Genomic DNA, 21194 nt, shown 5'->3' on the forward strand with positions numbered 1-21194 from the left:
TCAATTTCAGTTTCAGTTTTTGATTCAGTTTCAAACGAACAAGAGCGCCGACAATCAGATGCGCACTTAATATAAACAATAAACAATTCTAATAACAGTTTGTGGCAAAAACGTTTTGTTTTCAATAATTAAAGAACTGTCGTGTCAACCGTGTAACTAAAACAAAAAAAAAGTCATTTTATGTTCTCATTTAGAAAGTCGTCTTTGTTTGTGCTTATTTAGCATAGTTTAAGTGAACGAAATAAACGAACTGCTTTAATCATTTAACATAAGCCTTTAAAATGGGAAATTCCAGTTCCATTTGTGCTGATCGCAATGCCATAAGGAATTTCGATGAAAACGGGTAAGAAGTGGGCAAAAAGGAGACAAAGCTAAACAAAGATAATTCATACGAGGGCTGCACAAGAAGTTTTCAGGTTGTTTCAGTTTTGTGTAAATCTTAGTAACTAAGAATATATTAATATGAAACTCATTGAGAAATTTTATATTAATAAAGAATATCAATAAATGATTTGATATAAAACTGTGAAAATTAATGATAAACAAAAATGAATGATAACATTTATGACGAATACAAATGAGATAAACAGAAAACAAATACTGCGATAAAAGTTCACAAATCAGTAACATTATGCTTTTAAAATATTTCCAATTTGTGAAAAATTAAAATTTGTTATCGTTTAATTCTAATTTGAATGTATAAAAATTAAGAAAATTTACTTAAAAAGAAAAGTAATTTTAAAATCTACCCAACTAACCACAATGATTTACTTCAACTACTTCATAAACTTAAATTTATAATTACGGATTGATTCGATTTGTTGGGAATTCCTATTTGTGAGCTTCTACTGTATTATTGATAAAAAATAAACTGCTAATAAATTCTGGACGATATTCATTTATAATACGTGTCATATAAACCTTTCGCACAGCCCCTGCAAACAGTATTCACACACTTAACACATTGTGTTGTTTTCGCCCTTTGTCCGCCATCAGATAACCCAAAGCTGGTAGTTCCTCGTATTGTCATTAGAGCGTTCACTGAGTCCATATTAAGTATATAATCCTTACCACTTAATAGCGTCCACTGCAATTAGAAATGCTTGAGCTGTAAGTCCTCGGCACACACACAAGTGCAAGCAGTGTACAAGTGCCACGCCCCCAGTTGGACTGACCATTGATTTAAGTACAGAACTGGCAATTAACGTTTAACGATGCGATTTACCAGCGTTTTATTACTGATTTACGCGTGATTCACGGAACCCCAAAAAAAACGCACTCTCAACACCCTCAATATCTGCCTTCTCTGTTGTGGGCGTGGCCGGGCTTCGATTCAATTGTACAACTATTAAATCGCTTGGCAAACACGAAATACTATAAAAAAGGTTACGATAGAAAGTCTATAGTTACCTTTACCTTGATCGTGAAATCCTCAATAACAAAAAGCAAAAACAAAAAAACACATGAAATATATTAAACCATTAATATTTATGAAGGTTAGACACATGTGTGTAATGTTCCAATTTATTTTACTTCAGTACTTTCAAATTTGTTGCATTCGCTTACTGGGTCATATGTGAGACTGAATTGATTAAATTAAGCAAGCACTTAAATCCGAGATTAATAGAGCACACTGGAATTGAAATTAAAATAACGTGCGTAATATAAAATATGTTTCAAATAGCCAATGTTAGTAAAAAAAGATAGCATTCAAATAGCGCAAATTTAGATAATATTAGTAACAACAAAAAATTACATTATCTTTTCTTTATTTTTGACTTTCGATTTCATTTTAAATTCTGTTTTGACAATTGTCCATAGTTAAGATAACGCAAATAAATCAAAAATATCAATGAGATATGTTTACAAGTAATTTTTGTAATCTTAGTAGTTGTAAAACAAAAATAACTAAATAATTTAGACTTCGATAATTATCTTAACTATTTAAGATTTCACTCGACTTTAAGTCTCATTAGATGATTTCTTATATTATTTTTAAAAATTTATTTAATTTTATTATTTGTTTTTAGTAAAATATTGACAGCAAATTTTTTTAGAATTGCAATTTTCACACAAAAAAGAAACTACCAGCGATATTAGAGAAGTAATTTCAGTAGCAGCATTTTAATGCATTCCGCATTGAACTAGATATAAAATTGCGATACCTTCTATATAGTATATATGTTATGCACATTACATTACATTAACCCTTCTCCTACTCGACATATCGTAATCACAACGCCACTGATTATTTAGCAAATTGTTTATTCACTCAAGCGTAATGTTTTTATACCCTGATTGATTGTCGTAAAATCGCACAGTTCTTATCAGTTCGATGTGTTATTGTCCCTTTCCTGTCTCTCTCTCTCTCTCTTGTTCTCTCCCACATCGTTATGCTAAGCCAGGCAAAGCAAATCACCGAGAAGTGCTACGAAAATGTAATAGAAACGAAGAGAAAAACAAAGGCGCAGTGACAAAAATTCCCTGTAATTGCTGTTCTCAGTTCACTTTGAGTGCTGAAACGTTGCAGTCTAGATAGAAAAAGTGCTAAAAACAAGCAATTAACCATCGATATTCAGAAATATACTTCAGAACACATTTAGTATACATTAATTAATTTATAGCCAATCAAGTGCAGACTGTTCGACTTATCTCAAGTGTTCAATATGTATTTCGCTCTGCGTCGTTTTTCCTCATTCGCGACCTTTGGACGACTAAAGAAGCTGTGAGTTAATATAGTACATACAATATATACATATATTTGTTTAGCATTATCTCTCTCTAAAAGTGGGTGTAGCATTTTTGCTGATAACCAGCGTAAACACACAGTATCTTCTCAGTATCGCCTACTGTCTGGCCTTCTAGTCGGGCATCACCTGTTCCTCAAATTTTGACTGATAATTTTGGTTGTAATCAAAACAAAGTCAACTGCTTCAATAATTATTTGATAATAAATATGAGCGCAACAAGTGTGTGAACAATGTACATAAACTTGTATATTTCCATTGTTTATTATATGATTTTTTTCAACCAACCGGTCATTCTATTTTAAGCACATTTCTCTTACGTAAATTTCATTTTCAATTACCATAATTCAACGAAATTGTCAACTATTTTGTATGAGAACTTGTCAGCATGTTTGAATTCGCTTTTTAACTACTTCAAGCACCTTCAGTTCTCCCTCCGCTAACCCTTGTGGTGCTGTCATAAGTTGACATCAAAGCTCCTCACATAACATCACATCGACTATAGTTCTAATAATTAAATTATTCCGAGTTCCGCGCACTCTTTCTTATTGCCCTCCTGCCGTCGTCTAACCCTTCTCTACCATACACGCACTCTCCCACACACACACACACTCACGCTCTCTCCCTGTGTGCTCTGTCTCATTCACAGCACGCCGATTTATCCAACGGCCAATAATTCCCAGAGCCCTTCCAATGGCCAAATAACACCGTATCATCGTCAGCAGCAGCAGCAGCACCATCAGCTGAGTGCAAAAGAGCACGGCTACTACAAGACCACAATACCCGTTGGCAGCGCCGTCAGCAGCGGCAGCAGCAGCAGCTGCTCTCACTGTCAAACAGCTGATTTGTGCTCACGCGCACTTTTGCAAGAGAGCGCTTACAACAATAACAATAATAATAATAACATAAGCCCGCCACGACTCTCTCGCGCACACACGCACACACACACACACGAAAGCACAAACCATTGTGACGATGAGGGCGGCGTTGCGACGTCAGCTGCGGCTGCGGCTGCGACTGCGAAGTGGCGCAGTAGTCGTGTGTGTAAAAATCATACGACTACAACGACAACAACGCTCGAATACGAACTTTCGAATTTTGCAAAACTCACAACACAAATCAGTACGCAACACAACGTTGACCAGGCAACAGCAGCGACATCCACAGTCCAAGCTTTGCCACCACCCATCATATCCTCGAACCACTGGCAGCAGCTACAACAGAGCCTGCACGAGCTTCATCACCACCAACAACAGCAACAACCACTACTGGGAAGCACCTTCAATCAAAGCCAGCAACAAATTCGCAACTACAGCAGCAGCAGCAACATGAGCAACGGTCAAGATCAGCAACGGGATCGTCTGGGTCTTTGGGGTACCGGCGACAATGTGACCAGCGGCAATCTTTCCGGTCTGGATCGTCTGCATAACAAACGCTATGCCAAGGTAAGCGCGATGCCAAAAGAAATCATAGTGGAAAAATACCAGCAGAGAACAGCAGACCATTTTATTTGGGGTTGGTTTCGGTTAGGCACACACACACACACGCACAGACATAGTGGCGCAGGCTGAAGCAGAGAAGCGTTAGAAGCAACTTGTTAGACTGCCGAAAAAAAAGTGAAGAGAATTTCACAGCAAATCAATATAAAATATTTTCGAAGTCAAATATGAATTTCTTTTGGCGCAGTGTATCAGCCCTTCTTGGTAGAAGCTGTCATCGAAATTGGCAATGCCAAGTTTCAGCTGCTATTTTTATGCCATGTGCTTAAAAAACCAATTCATAAATAAATATTAAACAGAAATGTCAGCTGACAAAAAATTAGCTAGCAAATGTTGCCGGGGATTCGTATGACCTTTAGATGACATAGCCATAGTCATATTGTCCACACGCGCCGTCTAGCTGGAAGAGACCAAAGCTCATGACGCTGCCTCAGTGGTTTTTTATTATTTATTCAAAGAAATAGAAATGTTGATGTCAGCCCGAGAGGCATAGAAAATCAATATAGTATAGAGTAGTAACTGACTGTTGTGGCAACGCGCGACGCGCTTTATAATTAAATTGACCCAATCAATATGTCGATAATTAAACTATCAGAAATGCTATAAAAACGCAGAACACAACTTTTAAACGTATATCGAGAGCATGAAATGTGCATTACGTTCAAGTTCAGTGCCAATTTACAGATGCTGTTTAGTCGTTTTTATTTATTTTCCCGTTTTTCTTCTCTGCTTTTTTTCGTATTGTTGTTTATCGCCTCATTCATGCAATGCACATTTGCATCGCTCGAGAGCCACTTTTGTACTCAGAGAGCTAATAAAACGACACGAGAGAGCGAGAGCAAGAGCGAGAGAATAAAGCGCATAAATAGGGGTTGGGTTTGTTTGCCTCATAATGTGCTTGATGTGCTTGTATGCTCACATTATGCCATATCATTTCTTTGATGATGACTTTTGAGTCGTGACAAGTTCATTATCTATTTAAAGGTGACACAGCAGCGCTCAAGATTGCTTATCGACTTGTCAAAATACTCGAAAAATCTTATTACACTTTGTTTTGAAATGCTTCTGAAATTATCTTTACACTTTGTACAAAAGGGTCTATTACTTATAGCAGATATAATGAAATGTGTTTATATTGTCCATGCAAAACTATTCAGCGGAAAGTTTTTGCTATTCTTATCACATCGTTCTGCGGACTTCCAAACCGACAAGAACTGACCTACATTAAGGCATAAAATTAACTTTTTTTCGTTGTCGTTGATTTGCAACCGCAACAACAAAACTTATTTGTTAGACGAACAATATATTTGTCTGGGCCGATGGAACAATATAAATTTTGTGCTAGACAAATCATTTGCATGTTTACTTCTCTTATCCGCGTGTCGCTGTCATTCGGCGCGATAAGAAATAAAGAAGCAATAGATAAGCAAACACTTTAACCGCAAGTCGAAGTGTGAATACTCTCTGCTCACGATAATAATAATAATTAATCTAATGAATTTGCTGTAATATATCTGACTGACCACAACACTTGTCTAGAATATCACGCATACGCAATGTGAGCAGAGCTAGTGCTCTCATTTGAATAATTTATGCGGTCAATGGACACTGATAGTTCACTAAGAGTTCACTATGGAAATACTCGAGCTGAATGTGTGTAAATACTTTGAGCGTAGCAAACATTTCTTACATCCTTTTGTGTTCAACAAGAGCAAGAGACCTTTCACCTTTTGACAGAGGAAACAATTTGTAAGAAATTGCTGCTGTGTTTCTTTTGTTGCTCATGCGACGGATGCTTTCGTCATCATGCCAGTTGATTGCCTCTAATCGCCGTCGGCTTGTGCCCTGATAATGATAATGACGATGATAATGATGATGATCGCACAGCGCCAGACACCGCAATCATCAGCTGAGCGACCCATTCGTGTTTTTATTTTGATTTCTTTCTTTTCAATGTGTTTTGTTTGGTTTGGTTTTGTATTTTTGTATTTGGTTTTTTGCTCTTTTTTTGCAATTCGGTAAAACATTGTATATGCGTAATCGTACCGTTGCGTATTACGTATACGCCGAGTGTGACGATGAAGCAAGCAGCACCAGCAACGTTAGCTTGGGAGTGTGTTTGTATGTGTGTGTATGTGTGAGCTACAGTTATAACTGTTGCCAAGCGAACGAACGATCTCGCTTATCGTGCAACGCGCCATTTCAATGTCAATAGTGTCGTTTTCAACGGTGTCGCACTTGAATTTCACCAGCCTTCGGTTCGTCCCATTGATGACGTACCATAAACAAATGATATCTCCGATATTGCGACAACACTTCATTTCCCACAACAGACGTGCCCCATATTTGTCGAGTGTTTATTGTTGTATTGCGGGTATTTTTGCTTATTTCTAAGAGTTCAATTAGCGCCTTTTAAGCCGACAGCAGCAATTTTTAAGCCGTCTCGTACACGCACTTTACACATGACTAGACTGTTTTTTTTCGGGGGGTATTCATTTAAATTGTTTCAACTGTTGATTAGATTAAAACCGCAATTTATTATAATTTGCGTGTAGCTTTCCAGTGTGTTCTATGCTACGTGTGGCGGAATTTCGAAATTACTGCGTGATTTGTCAGACAATGGCTCGACTAAAACAAAAAAAACCCAAAACAATAGAGACTAGATTATGACGCACTTTTAAGCTACCTTTAAGCTGGTTTTATGTATTTAGTTGGCAACTCGAAACTTGAGCTGAACTTTAGCCTTTTGCGCTTCTCGAGAATGTCACGATCAGGTGTCAGGAATGCAGTTAAGACAAGAGCTTCTGCCTTTTGAACGTGCCCAACAACAGGTAGCTGCAATTTTTTAATTGCATAATTAATTGTGATTTCGAATGAGTTGCCTTTTGTTCGCTCATTGGCAACGCCCACAAGCCAGAGAGTTTTTTGTTTTGTTACACAATATAGCCTCAAAATATTACAGCAAATCTAATGCTCTAAACACTTTCAAAATATAGTAAATATATATTCGCGAATCATGCTGTATATTTAGTATTTAGTTGCGTATCGAGGCCAGCGCTGAGTCAGCATCAATTCGACTTTCAAATTGTCTGTCCCGGCGGCATTGGGCCCGGCATTCGTATTCGTAATCTCGACAGAAAAAAAAGCTAAGCTTCAGCTACAGATACAGATACGCCTAACCGAGTGCGTTCCATCTATTCGCTTTGACTTTGAACTTCAAACATAACGCGACTGATCTTCATGCTTGTCTGCCTGACTGTCTGTCTGACTGTCTCTCTGTCTGTTTGTGTGACTCGCGTGTCTATCTCTTTTTGGGGCAGGTGTGTGCCAGAGGTCAACTATTGACGACTTGTCAGTCTCAGCCCATGGACACACGCCACACGAGATCACGCCAGCGCCCTTAACAGGTTGTCGCTGGCGCGTGGCATGCAGCGAGCTCATGCGTTGTCTTGTGATTATTATTTTAGAGCTTGGGTCACTCGATGATAGCGAACATAATCTCATAATGATTAAATTAATTGTCTGTTTTGTTGTTAATGTGAGAATTTATTAACTTTTGTACTGCATTAAACCTTTCAAACAGCGTTGACCTACAAAGAGATTTAATTGAAGCGGTTGCAATCGAATATTGCGTATACGACCACAAATTACATTACGATTATTACGTATACGTTATCAAGAAAGCAAATTCTAAACCTTTGTTTCATATGCCTTATAAATATATATTTATCCGAGCCCTTCTATAACATTATTGGAATACGATTTATTTACGTTCATATTAAATTAAATTTTTTGAATGAGACTATTAACTTCATAATCATTGTTCAGCAAAATATAATCTTTATATTAATAACAAATTATTATTAAGTTTTAATAAACATTGACTAAAATAAATAGTTAATAGAGGTATTATATAGCTTCAGAAATCAGATACTAATAACATTATTTTCCTCATGCGAGATCAAATATGGATTAGGTACTTACAATAATTGTAGCTTAGAATAAAATCTATAAAACAATAATACTATCAGAGCAATTTGAGTCAATTTTTAAATCAATTTACTATATTGATACTTAAACACGCAATTATTTATAGGTAATTCCTTATCTACCAGCGCTTTTATATTCAAAATCTTCTTTTGAAAGCAGCTGTAATTAAATAATTCGTAAATTAGTTGACTAAATTTTAGGTGAAGAACATTTCTGTTTTAGAAGTTTTCTATATAATTATATTAATGCTTTTGTTGGGAGACTTGTTATGGGAATTAATTCAAAAATTAAATCCGTAATTTTCCACCCCACCTTTTTAGGAAAATATTTAATTGAATTCTATCAAAATCTGTCTTAAGCATAGGAATACAAATTTACTAATCAAATGTGTTAATCATAACTATGTTTAACAAGTTTGATTAGTAAATAATAACAATTAAATCTATAAACTAATCTATATCATAACTATGTTTAATAAATTTGATTCTTAAATAACTAACATTAAATCCCTAATATCTTCCAGGGTCTGGCTTTCTCGCACGAGGAGCGTCAGCTGCTGGGCATCCACGGTCTGCTGCCCTTCGCGGTGCGCAGCGATGAGGAGCAGGTGGCTCACTGCCACACGCTGCTGAATCGCCTGGAGAACGATCTGGACAAGTACATGTATCTGATTGGTCTCTCCGAGCGCAACGAGCGTCTCTTCTTCAAGGTGCTCAGCTCCGATATTGGCGGCATGATGCCACTCGTGTACACGCCCACCGTTGGCCTGGCTTGCCAGAAGTACAGTCTGGTATTCCAGAATCCCAAGGGTCTGTTCATCTCGATCAAGGACAAGGGACACGTCTACGATGTGATCAAGAACTGGCCAGAGACCGATGTCCGTGCTATTGTGGTGACCGACGGCGAGCGAATCTTGGGTCTGGGTGATCTGGGTGCCAATGGCATGGGCATTCCTGTGGGCAAGCTGTCGCTGTACACAGCGCTGGCTGGAATCAAGCCACATCAGTGTCTACCCGTCACCCTCGATGTGGGCACCAACACCAAGTCCATTCTGGAGGATCCCCTCTACATGGGACTGCGTGAGCCACGCACCACTGGCGCAGTGTACGATGAGTTCGTGGAGGAGTTTATGCAGGCGTGTGTGCGTCGCTTTGGCCAGAATTGTCTTATTCAGTTCGAGGACTTTGGCAACGCCAATGCCTTCCGTCTGTTGAGCAGATATCGCGACAACTATTGCACCTTCAACGATGATATTCAGGGCACAGCTTCTGTGGCTGTTGCCGGTTTGTTGGCCTCGCTGAAGATCAAGAAGACCCAGCTGAAGGACAATGTGCTGTTGTTCCTAGGTGCTGGCGAAGCTGCTCTGGGTATTGCCAATCTCTGCACTATGGCCATGAAGGCTGAGGGTCTGACCGACGAGGAGGCCAAGTCACGCATCTGGATGGTGGACAGGTGAGTCTGAAGTAAAAGTAATCATCGAAACTTCTGCTACAACATAAATCCTCTTTGCAGCCGTGGCGTGATTGTCCGTGATCGTCCAAAGGGCGGTCTCACCGAGCACAAGCTGCACTTTGCCCAGGTGCATGATCCCATCGACACCCTCATGGAGGCCGTGGTCAAAGTGCGTCCCAATGTGCTGATTGGTGCCGCTGCCCAAGGCGGTGCATTCACCCGCGAGATCTTGGAGACAATGGCCGAGATCAATGAGACGCCCATCATCTTTGCTCTGTCCAATCCCACCAGCAAGGCCGAGTGCACCGCCGAGGAGGCTTACACCCACACTCAAGGCCGCTGCATCTTTGCCTCCGGCTCACCCTTTGCCCCCGTCACCTACAATGGCCGCAAATTCTATCCCGGTCAGGGCAACAACTCGTACATCTTTCCGGGTGTCGCTCTCGGTGTGTTGTGCGCCGGCATGTTGACCATTCCGGAGGAAGGTGTTCCTGATCTCGGCCCAATGCTTGTCGGATCTGGTGTCTAAGGATGATCTGGACAAGGGCAGTCTCTATCCACCACTCAACTCGATTGTCAACTGCTCGTTGGCCATTGCCGAGAAGATCGTCGACTATGCCTTCAAGAACAAGTTGGCCACCGTGCATCCGGAGCCAGCCAACAAGTTGGCCTTCATCAAGGCCCAAATGTACGATCTCGACTACCCGCGTGCCTTTCCCGAAACTTATCCCTTGTAAATGGCCAAATAACGAGTAGAGATCGATCCTCAGCACGATCAGCACTTCATGCTCAGCAGACTTTCCATTCCATTTGGCCTTTCTTTGAGTTGCCGTACAATCGATCGATGGATCAAACATGCATATGTTATTTATTTTTCTATAAAAGAATCGCACATCCACCCCCCTTCCCCTCTTATCTTGTATCTTATACTCCACATAAACCCACGAATCCAAAAGCTGTTTTTTTATTTGCTGGTCAAAATCACCAAGAGAGCAAATGTTTTATGATGTTGATAATGAATGATATGTATGTAAATGGGATATTAATACTAGTTCGCTAGATATCTTTATATGTACTAAATACAAATTCTATGTAATCGTGAACACAAACTATGATAAGTAACTAAATATAATAATAACAAAAACACGTCTTAAAGTTTATTTATTTAACTCGAGTGCAAGAAATACAAATTTATAATTTACAGCAATTTCAATCTTTTAAGCGGACTTTAGAAAAGCAAAAAGCCTGTAGGCCAGATTCATGATCTGTAAGATTAAAATAATAATATAGTTAATTCCTTAAAGAGCGCCTTCTTCGATTACCTGCGAAAAATGCACCATGTTGAGCTCCATCAAACCAAAGGCATTTAATTTTTTGGTACACTGCGTATACTTAATCCACATCAGAATCAATTTGCGTGTTCTCTTATCGCACACATACCAGCTCTGATTGTAAAGGATGCCATTCAACTTCGAGGACTAAAAAAAGTAACTGCTCAAGCAAATAAAAGATATATATAAGATTTATAGGTAACTTACGGCCTCCTCCAGCTGTGTGCCACGAAGGCAAATTTCATAAGTAAAGGCCACCAAGGCCACGCCCACCATCATATACCTTGACTTCATTAGAAAATCCTGCGTCTCTGTGACTAAATACAAATGAAAACATATTGCTGCTGCGGCAACTAAATCAGTAATCATGATGGACAAATTAAAGATGCTGTTGAACTTGTCGCAAAACGAATTGAGATATCGATGACGATGAATCAACCGACAAAACTGTTTGTAGATCTCAGAATGAGCTTCAGATGTTAGGTCGAGACTCTGCAGCTGCCAGGCCAAGTCATCCAAATGCATTATGATGTGTAGAATCATTGTATTGAATATAGTATCAAAGGTGCAGAAATAGGCAGTTCCACTGCACGAACACATGATATCATAGAGCCAGGCCAAGATATATAAATTGTGATTCTCCCGAATACCAAATGGAAGCCAACCACCCAGAAGTTGTTGCTCCTCTCGGATGGGTCCATTCACATCTCGGGTAAAAGCATAGACAATGGGAGGAACCGCACAGAAACCAACTATTGCCGATTGTATGATATATGCCACATAATTATAACGCACTTGAAATCGTTCGTAAATTTGGGGAGCACGCATTGCTTGTTGGGCTGCTAAATCATGGGGAAATTCTTCGTCCAAGATATTGAGAAATTCAAATATATCGGCGTGCTTCACATAAATCATTACACCACGCACTGAGAAGAATATACCGATAAATAACGCTGGTAGATTTGGATTAGATGGCAGGCCTAGAAGCACTCCTCTTACCACCTCTGTGAGTATGCCAACGAAAAAGCAAACATGAAGAACCAATGTTCCATAAAATACACTTTGGGTTTTATTGCACAATCGACCGAATTCGTCGCGCCCGATATGCATATGTTGCAAGCAGAACCACTTCTGAAACTTTAAAAATCGTAGAAACTGTTCAAACTTTATAGGTTCCATTGGGCAGGATTTGCGAAACGTTTCGTTTTATAAAATAAACTGTATGTTCGTCTTGTGCGAAGAGTCTTTATATGCAAAATACGACACCATTCCTCAATTGACTAATTAGGGCCTATAAGGTGCTCTAATTAGACAGGACTTGGCAATTTCGCAATATAATTATTGGTTAGCGGTAAAAAGAAATTGCATAATAACGTACGTTCATTGTAATTTGAATCCAATTGAGTAATTATATATGCAACATACAGTTTTACTCAATATGTGCTTCAGATTTCAAATTTGACTTCCCTGGAAATTAAATAATTCAAAATTCAAATTTCAGTTAAACGATAACCATTTTCGCGGCCGAAGTTATCGATATCGAGCTCAATTTTGCGCAAACACTGCTCACCATGCGCCTTTCGCTCTCTTAACGCTCACGTTTGTTTTGGTTACCGTCATCGTATGTAAATGCCGTATGTTAGAGAGTGACGACAACACACAACACTGCGCTGTTCTATTCTCAGTTGCACTGCAGCCCTAGTCATTTTATTTCATATGAGAAACGTAAATATTGTTGGTCAAAAAGAAACTGCAATAAAACATTTATTAATAGTGCGCAGCGATTGCACAATAAATGGATAGGTTAAAGGTGAGTGGCATGCATTAATTTATCTATTAATCTATATCTTATCTTATGAAATTGCAGGAAACGCTGGGGCGACGTCAACTCGCCGATGAGCTGAAGCAAAAACAGGTGAGTGCCGTGTACAAAAATTAATGAGGTGCATGCAACTAAACTGAACACCTTATTAGGCCATAACGGATCAGCTGCTGCAGCGCATTCTCTACTCGAAACGGCTGCTGGTGGATCATGTGGAGGCACTTGAACAATGCATGCAACAACAACAACTAGCAACTGCAACAAGCGGCGGCAAGCTTCAGTTGTTGACCACAAGGAATGCTTGCATTGTCCTTGGCAGCACAGTCTTGGAGCATCTGATAATGCCACGAGGCTGGCGTTTGATGCTGCTGCCAACTGTGCTGCTAAGCGGCACCTTTGGCGCATTGTATGCCGTTAAAAATGTGTTTGTGTGTCGCAATAAGATGGTAGAACGCAAGCTGGAGGAGTTGATTAAGACCATCGATGAGTTTGGCAACTGCATTCGACGCAATATGACTTACTTTCAGGAGATTATCATCATGAAGCAAGCGGAGCTTATAGAGTAATTGTAGCAATCTTATATATCCATAAAATCTATTTCAATTGCCTATATTTTGTAGATCGCGTCAAATTGAACGCGCCTGGGATTGCATCACGGCGGCCAAAGAGGTGACGGAGATACTCTACGATGCCACGCGCAAGCTGGAAGTGGACTATCCGCTTCACGCCAAGTTTGGCGCTTTTTATGCGCCCATGGAGGAGCTGCGCGAGTGCGAATACTTTAAGAACAATGTCACCGATTACAGCCCCAAGCACATAAAGGTAATGAGCCAGAGAGTGAGATATTCGCTAACCGCTTTTAGGGAATGCTAGTGTGACAACTTTCTTGATGGACTCTTTTTAACCTCAAGCTTGATCTACAACTAATCTTATATTTGCTAATTAAAATGTAAGAGTTTAATAATCCGCTTCCCATTTACAGGACTTTCACAACATATTTGCCTATGTGCAGTCGCAGTATTTGCTGCGGTTGGCGCTGTCCATCATGACGTTGCCCTCGATCTCGCAGCTGAGCTACGATCTGGTCAAGATCGACAATCAAGTACGACAGCTGGTGCAGGAAGAGGAGCAGCATTTCAGGAATCTAGGTCTGACCATGCAAAACAAGAAGCAACTGGAACTGGATCAGTTGCATGCCGCCAAGGCGCAACAGCAGCAAAGCGGACCAATTCCCCTGTTGCAACATTCATCGCTCAAGCTCAGCGCCTGCATGGTGGCAGTGGCTGGCGAATGCCAGGCCTTGGATGTCACGCTGCAGCAGCTGACGGCGACGGAGGCGGCGAACAAGAACAATGCCAAGCAACTGGTGGCCGTGGCCAACAATATGCGTGGCATTGAGAATGCGTTGGCCGTGTGCTGTGATGATTTCCAACGTCTGATGCTTGTGTACAACAAGTTTCTGCACAGCAAACTGGACTTGGACGTGGAGACCCCGCGGCCAAGCAGTCAACCTGGAGCCAAGGACGAAGAGTTCCCCGAAAGCATATTGCGCGTGGAGTTTTCCCAGCATCCCAATGAGCCGCAGAAATGCGACGACTTCTATGCCTACATGTACGATGAGCACGAGGCGCAACCCTATGAGGACGAACAACAGGCACCGTATCCCACGCCCGAGAAGGAACTGCTTAACTTTGAGAAGCGCATCACGAAGGGCAAATTCAAGCCAGTGCTGCGGCAGCTCAAGGATCGCATTGATCCCATTCGTCAGGTGATGCTGGAGCGAGAGCGTGAAGTGCTCACTGCCAAGGGCATCAATGTGGACGAACTCTTTGGCAAAATGGAGGAAGTTGAACAGGAGCAGCAACTGCAGCAGCAGGATAATCGCCTAACTGAGGCAACAAGACAAAGCGACTATGATGGCTCTGAAGATTCAGAGTCGGACTCGGCTGACGAGCTTTACAAGCGACGCAGCAAACAAAACAAAGATCGCGACAATTTTGCCGAAATGCGACAATTCTTGGCACAAAAACAGGCTGTGAATCTATTCAATTTGGATGGTGGCCAGATGCCAAGACCCCTGCCGCCGTTGCCAGCTGCAAATGAAGAGGTGCTGGAAAGCGAATGCTAGACATATTCACCCACAACAACAACAACAACAACTCACAACAATTACTCATATTATCTCCTCTGCCTTTGGTTTTTATCTAGAAATATTTTATGCGATAAGAGTCGAAACAGCTGCAAGCAGCGATTCGCACATCGCGACTTCTCCTCGACAAAAATTTGTCATCAAGTTTGTTCTGTTTTCTCCTTGGTTTGCGTTGCGATCTTTTGCTGTACAAACAAAAAGAGCCTAGCAAAATTATTAAACTCATACACGGAATAAAATACAGCTGCCTATTTTTATGAAACACAACTGAAGAAACTAACATTTTTACCAACAGCTGCAATGATTTCATCAGGCAATAAGACTGAATTTTTAAATTTAAAGTGGAGAACGGATTTAGTTTTGTCAATCTATGAATGGATTTGCCTAAAAAACTGAACGGACAGTTGATATACTTCAACGATTTTGATTGGCTATAATCTCATCATGCAATAATACGATATTGACCAATTCGAACTGCAAAACAAGCTTCAATTTGATGGTATAAAAATGCGTTTTATTTGACAAATTATAAACTATCGAAAACTTAAGTACAATACAAACAGCGAATGGCAACACTAGACACTACGGATGTATGCTTGGTGGTGGCATGACGAACTCCTCTCGGATTCAAAATATATGTATATTATGTACAGCACACTTTCGTGGACATCTTTGGCTCATGTGGTTCAAAGCGCATCGAGAGCGTTTCAGGCATTTGGTGCACCCGTTGTGCCAGCTCCTCCAGCTCCAGCTGGGTTACCAAACTTGCTGGTCACCGAGACCGGTTGCAGTTGCGAGAAGGCAGACAGATTGCTGCCCCTGACGCTGGTGTAGCGTATGGGCTGAACACCGTATTCGTTGCCCTTGAGACGACGTCGCACACACACCACGATGAAGCCAATGATGAGGCCGGCGACAACCACGACGCTGGCAATGATGACGGTGAGAATGATGTAGCGACGACGCAGAAAACGCGGTGGATCATCCTCGACAGGCTGATACTTCTTGGGTATGACCATGTTGCAAATACGCTCAGCAGTCAAATTGGTGAGCGGTGTTCCAGCGAGCAAATATGGTGTGGTACAGCGTGCCAGAGTCTCCTGGGATTGCAGCACCTGTGGAGCGCCAGCCAGCTCCAAGGTATTGAACAGTTCACAGCTGCAGTACCAAGGATTGCCGGCGATGGCCAAACTCCGCAGACGTGGCCAAGTTGTTGCTGTGCTGTTGCCGCTCACGTTGAGCGCCAGCGTGGTCAATGCATTCTGTGAGATGTCCAGCAGGGTGAGATTGCGACTTGCCAGAAGATCCGCAAACTCAAAGTTCTCCAGCTTTGGATTGTGTGCACAGTGGAGTTGCTCCAAGGCAGGCAGCTGCAAGGCGCCCAGCTCAATGCTGCGCAGCATGGGCAGATTGCTGATGTTGAGGCGACGCAGTGCATCCAACTGCCGGAAACTGTGTGCATCGATTTTGGCCAGTGGATTGTAGGCCAGATTCAGTTGCTGCAGCGATTTGCTCAGCTGTCTTATGGTGGCAGGCACAACGGCAAACTCATTGCCCGAGATGTCGAGTATGTGCAGACTGTGCAATGGGGGAAACAAATCGATTGGCAATGTGACCATCTGATTGTAAGACAAATCGAGGCGTTGGAGATTGGGAATCGCTGCCAGCGCAGCTGTTGTCGCATTATCCAAAACACTCAGTTTATTGGAGGCCAAGTTAAGTTTGCGCAGCTGTGGCGTATGCTCGAAAAGCTTGCGATCCAGGCGAGCGATGCGATTGTGACTGAGATCCAGATCCTTGAGCGCAATCGGCTCATACTTGGTGCTGTTAAAGGGGCCACGAAACAGTTCCGGCTTCAGGGCATCATCCGCAATCTCGTTCCAACTCAGATACAATGCCTCCACATTGGGCACGTCCATGAAAAACGGCGCCTGCAACTGTTGAATGCCGCAGTGGCGACACGAGAATGTCACAGCCGCCGTTGTTGCCGGCAACTGTTGCAGCAGGCGAATATTGTTGCCGGAATACGAGGCCACAATCTCAGTGCCCGTGTGCTGGGTGCCAAAATCTGTGGGCCAGCGAGCGAGAATATGCTCAAAATTCTTCATGGCACAGTTGAGAGTGTAGTGCACCCGATTGTTGTCATCCTTCGTTGAAATGCAGACGCAAGTCGTGCAGATGTCGGTCACCGACTGGTAGGGAATATTCTCGTACTGCCCACTCACTGTACTTAGTAGCAGGGCTGTAGCATTTAGCAGCTATAAAGAGAGAAATCATTCATTAATATCGAATTTTGGCATATTCATTTTATACTTAAGGAAGATGTTCTGTGATCTGTACTCTCTTGGCATCATTAAAATTGTGTTTGCTAAATTTTGTAGTATAAGCTTCTAAAATCGTTGAGATTAATATACATATATAATATTGGAGATACCAATTAAAATCAGTTGCAGATTATTGTTCAGTGGTATAACGCTTCTTTACTTTATATTTAGTACCATTAAAATTCAATAAAAATAACAGAAAAGTGTTAGGCATCTAAAATAACAGAAGTTGTAGGCATTTTAATTTGAATTGATTCCTTAAAGAGGGACGAAAGATCAGTTGTTTATGTAGGACATCTCAAGTAGCATTGATATCCTTAATTTTTTTAACTTTAGCAGACTTCAAGACTAACGTAACAAACATATACAGATATAAAATTGTTGCAGAATATTTTATATATTTATTGATTTTATATATTTATTGATTATTATTGATATAGCAAAAGCTAAGTAAGTACTCCCAGCAGGGCAACCCATATATTCCGACTCAAAAATATTTTACAAGAATAAACGAAGAAAATAAACACATTGCTTTGGGTTGGTGAAGTAAGGAAAGTAAATACTTATAAGAACCCAAAAAAGTTTTCATAATCAATTTAATTTGCACGGCAGTTAATTTTAGCTTATTTGTGTAAAAGAAGGATGTGCAATTACTGTGAATTTTTCTAGAAGATGGAGTGAGCTTGAAGAAAATGCAATAAATTAAAAAGCTTAAAAATCAACTTTACCTTTTCACAAAAAAACTTAAAAACGTAAAAAAGTATGTTTGCCTATATATTTTCATAAATCAACCCAAAAGAAAGCTCTACTTATGTGCATATTAAGGTATTATAAAATATATTGATAATCATTATTATTGCGACAACTTTGCTGTCCTATTTGCCGTAAATCAAAAACAGCTCGTGTTGCAATAGTATCTTTTGGATCTCTATCTCACTCTCTCTCATAAAAAGGTTTCCCCAACTTGAAAGTATCTCTCTCTACATTGAAGTTGTAGATGTAAAAATATATGGGTATATGTATGTATTATTTGGGTGCTCTAACGACAAAACAATTTTTTGCGATAAGATAAGGATAACGTTCGAAAATTTAAGTAACTTTTATTCACTCACCAGCAGCAACAATTTGTGCCTCATTTTGTACACGTTGTCGACGTTGGCCTTTGTGTATTTTCTTTCTTTCGTCTGCTGGTTTTATGTTTATTTCTCGATAATTTCTATATGTATGAAATTCCAACACACGTAAAGCGCACTTGCGATATTAATTACTGAGGCACTGCTCCAATTGCATATGGTTTTGATTTTCAAAATTATGACCGTTTAATTCGAACAAACACCTTTCGAAGACGAACTGGAACTAAAATAATGAATCAAAGCGCAACAAGCGGTGGTTGGCATATTTATATTTGTTTTGATTAGATATCAGCTGAGAGAGCGAGCACAAACACAAACCGCTCTCTCAGTGTTACACTCTTTCTCTCTCTACCTTTCCCACACTCACTTTCGCTCTCTTTCACTGAAGCTGAAGCCGCAATGGTTCTACTTGGAAGAAGCAGAGCAAGTCTTGAGCGAGTAAAAGTGAATTAGATTTGAGTCATCCACATATGGTTTTGTATTCCTTTGCAAGGTCGTTTTTGTTGATGTTCGCTTCGTCTCTCTTTCGCCCACAGCTGCAGACTGTTTTCGTATTCCAATTTGAGTAGTCAGCACACTAATACACACATTAAGAATGAAGCTGATAAGATAACGGGACTGCGCTCACAGTTGACTCAGCTCAAAGATTGAGAATATGTGTGTATGACGGAGATGGCGGAAACTACTAAAGATCGCAAGATTTGGCCTCTCTCACCAATTAGACTGCTGAGCCAATTGCAGCAGTCAAGCAAGTAGCCGACCAACCATGTGTCACTCGGTTTCATTGAACTTTGCGCCTCAATTTATGCTCACATATGGAAGACATTTATACATCCAAACAGATGCACATGTGTGTGTGTGTGTATTGATACAAATTGAGCTGTTCAGCGTTGTACAGGCAAATTGATGGGGGCAGGCGAGTTGAGATGAGACAATACAAACAAATGTTTGTGGTCGCATCAAGTGGAAATTGGTTGCATAAACAACTTGAACAAAAGGACAGACAGACGAAGCGACACTTGTGAGTCATTCATTCAGTATTTGTGTTATTCTTTAATTTCAAATTTCAATATTTTTCCTATTTGTCAGCACATAGCACTTGCGAGTGAAAGAGATAGAGAGAAAGACAACAACACTTAAGTGTGTGTGTGTGTGTGGAGTCTTTGCCTTTCGACTTGCAAATGAAACTCGTTTCTTTGTTGTTGTTGTCTGCACTTTTGCAGCTGCCGCTGGATGTGAAATGTTTCTTCTCCTGCTTTATTCTTGCCTCTCAAATCTCAAAACGCGACGAACTGAACTGAAAGCGAAAACGAAACGAAAAAAAACGCCGTCGATCGTTCGCCGCCTGTTGCTCGAATTGAACTGAAACTGGAAATCGAGGCGAGTCGCGTCGAGAAGCAACTGTGGCAAGTCATTCCCTGCCGCAAGCTGTGGCCATCGATTCCCGTTCCCACAAACTTGCCCCCAGCCCCCTTGACCTCGCATAAAACCGGTCGTTGGCCGAATTTGAGACTGTGGCACGTTGTTTATGCCACACGATGATCATAGTTAATGTGTGGCAGCTGTGTCGCGTCTTTTTGCCCTCTGACTGTAGACGGAAATGCGCGCGTCACGACTTCCGCTGCATGCCCCAACTGCGGCACAACTTAAAAGCATAGATTGGTTGGTAATTAAGAACAAACATTTATACACAACAATATATGTAACTATCTATTATGCATATAGTAATCAATGGCCGTGGAGAATGCCGCAAATCCCAAGCCGCCAATGACGCCAGCCTTGATGCCAGCTCGCAGTCCAATCAAGCCGCCTGTGATGCCACCAGCGTAGGTGCCATTGCGCCAATCAGTAACGCCACGTTGCTGTTGAGGATTAGGAAAGTTAACTAAGTGATATAACTAATTTACAGTAAGGGATACTCACGCTCTCGATGGTACACTCAACTATGGAAAAGACAGCGCCAATCAAGGCAAAATTCTTGGCATACGAATGTGTTGTGGAACGCATTTCGCGAAAGACTTCGCGTGCCGTCTGCTTCTTCTCATTGGCAAAGGGATCAGCCATGTTAGGATTCACAGAAGCCGTAAACAGACCCAAAGCAGCGCCCAAGCCATAGCCTACAAGGGATCAAGAGGAAATGCATGATGCAATTACTTAAATAAAATTTGAATTAACTTTACCCATCACACAGGCCATTGCACTTTTGAATGCACAACTTTCCACGGCGGTTTCAATGAGTTTTTGCTCATTTGTTTTGATTTGCACCGGCCCATTGTTCTTAGGAATTACGATATTCTCACGATATCTGTTCAGGTTGCCCACAAAATGCATAGCCATCCTATCTAACTCGGCGGTCTCTATTAAATGCGGTTTGCTGGCTTCTGCGGCCTTGGGTTCAGCATTGGGTAGCATCGACATGATTTATGTGCACGTTATCTATCGTGTTTCATACAGCGAAACTGTTAAATAACTTGTTTTTTTAAGCCGTGTGTTCCAAAATAAAAAAAATTATAATTGTTATCACATCGCCAAACAGCTGTGGCTGCCGGCAGAGTTGTCGCACGTACTGAAATTATCGATAACATATCACTTAAGCAGTGTGACCCTGATAACGGCAAATTAAAAATGATCTATGATTTGCGATTTTGTAGATTTTTGTTTTTGAAACTCGAATTAGTGCGAAGAAAACATCAAAATGATGGTACGAGATTTTTGAAAACACTTTTAAACTTTTCGAAAAACTTGGA

At 40.8% G+C, this 21194-nt stretch overlaps 5 protein-coding genes and 1 long non-coding RNA gene across 7 annotated transcripts; 3 read left to right on the forward strand and 3 right to left on the reverse strand.

Annotated features, from left to right (window-relative positions):
* Positions 1–79: 79 nt before the first annotated feature.
* Positions 80–10832, forward strand: LOC117573946 (NADP-dependent malic enzyme). The gene is given in 5 exon segments (XM_034257473.2): positions 80–343; positions 3397–4192; positions 8760–9688; positions 9749–10172; positions 10174–10832. Coding segments are annotated over 5 exon segments (2463 nt in total). The 5' UTR covers positions 80–281; the 3' UTR covers positions 10426–10832.
* A 58-nt stretch (positions 10833–10890) lies between these two features.
* LOC117573454 (odorant receptor 88a) lies at positions 10891–12129 on the reverse strand. Its single transcript, XM_034256676.2, has 3 exons — positions 11227–12129; positions 11011–11166; positions 10891–10953 (listed from the first exon to the last, which is right to left on the reverse strand). Exons 1-3 carry the CDS (start codon positions 12127–12129, stop codon positions 10906–10908), a joined length of 1107 nt encoding a protein of 368 aa, XP_034112567.2. The 3' UTR covers positions 10891–10905.
* Positions 12130–12448: 319 nt separating this feature from the next.
* Positions 12449–15224, forward strand: LOC117574025 (uncharacterized). The gene is made up of 6 exons (XM_034257616.2): positions 12449–12640; positions 12705–12829; positions 12887–12934; positions 12994–13403; positions 13462–13663; positions 13824–15224. Exons 2-6 carry the CDS (start codon positions 12815–12817, stop codon positions 14967–14969), a joined length of 1821 nt encoding a protein of 606 aa, XP_034113507.1. The 5' UTR covers positions 12449–12640; positions 12705–12814; the 3' UTR covers positions 14970–15224.
* A 265-nt stretch (positions 15225–15489) lies between these two features.
* Positions 15490–18737, reverse strand: LOC117574026 (leucine-rich repeat transmembrane neuronal protein 4). Its single transcript, XM_034257617.2, has 2 exons — positions 18427–18737; positions 15490–17248 (listed from the first exon to the last, which is right to left on the reverse strand). Exons 1-2 carry the CDS (start codon positions 18448–18450, stop codon positions 15698–15700), a joined length of 1575 nt encoding a protein of 524 aa, XP_034113508.2. The 5' UTR covers positions 18451–18737; the 3' UTR covers positions 15490–15697.
* Positions 18738–18911: 174 nt separating this feature from the next.
* LOC127566206 (uncharacterized) lies at positions 18912–20271 on the forward strand. 2 transcript variants are annotated; one of them, XR_007955484.1, is made up of 3 exons: positions 18912–19468; positions 19537–20113; positions 20173–20267. It is a non-coding gene; the product is annotated as an uncharacterized LOC127566206 (long non-coding RNA). The 2 variants fall into 2 exon arrangements; XR_007955483.1 differs by having other exon boundaries at positions 18913–19468; positions 19537–20109; positions 20173–20271.
* On the reverse strand, positions 20111–21003 carry LOC117574027 (mitochondrial import inner membrane translocase subunit Tim22). The gene is made up of 3 exons (XM_034257618.2): positions 20628–21003; positions 20371–20564; positions 20111–20309 (listed from the first exon to the last, which is right to left on the reverse strand). The coding sequence occupies exons 1-3, from the start codon at positions 20863–20865 to the stop codon at positions 20154–20156; spliced, it is 588 nt and encodes a 195-aa protein (XP_034113509.1). The 5' UTR covers positions 20866–21003; the 3' UTR covers positions 20111–20153.
* Between the last annotated feature and the right edge of the window lie 191 nt (positions 21004–21194).

The sequence above is a fragment of the Drosophila albomicans genome, chromosome 2R (genome assembly GCF_009650485.2).
Source record: "Drosophila albomicans strain 15112-1751.03 chromosome 2R, ASM965048v2, whole genome shotgun sequence".
NCBI classification, from domain to species: domain Eukaryota; kingdom Metazoa; phylum Arthropoda; class Insecta; order Diptera; family Drosophilidae; genus Drosophila; species Drosophila albomicans.

Coding starts and splice junctions, on each gene's coding strand:
- LOC117574027 (XM_034257618.2), bottom strand. CDS start 20,865: ATGTCGATGCTACCCAATGCTGAACCCAAGGCCGCAGAAGCCAGCAAA. Junction 20,565..20,627: donor TGCAATGGCCTGTGTGATGG/GTAAAGTTAATT, acceptor GATCCCTTGTAG/GCTATGGCTTGGGCGCTGCT. Junction 20,310..20,370: donor TTGAGTGTACCATCGAGAGC/GTGAGTATCCCT, acceptor AATCCTCAACAG/CAACGTGGCGTTACTGATTG.
- LOC117574025 (XM_034257616.2), top strand. Junction 12,935..12,993: donor ATGAGCTGAAGCAAAAACAG/GTGAGTGCCGTG, acceptor ACACCTTATTAG/GCCATAACGGATCAGCTGCT. Junction 13,404..13,461: donor AAGCAAGCGGAGCTTATAGA/GTAATTGTAGCA, acceptor TATATTTTGTAG/ATCGCGTCAAATTGAACGCG.
- LOC117574026 (XM_034257617.2), bottom strand. CDS start 18,450: ATGAGGCACAAATTGTTGCTGCTG. Junction 17,249..18,426: donor GGCACAAATTGTTGCTGCTG/GTGAGTGAATAA, acceptor CTCTCTTTATAG/CTGCTAAATGCTACAGCCCT.
- LOC117573454 (XM_034256676.2), bottom strand. CDS start 12,129: ATGCATATCGGGCGCGACGAATTCGGTCGATTGTGCAATAAAACCCAA. Junction 11,167..11,226: donor GCACACAGCTGGAGGAGGCC/GTAAGTTACCTA, acceptor TACTTTTTTTAG/TCCTCGAAGTTGAATGGCAT. Junction 10,954..11,010: donor ACATGGTGCATTTTTCGCAG/GTAATCGAAGAA, acceptor TTAATCTTACAG/ATCATGAATCTGGCCTACAG.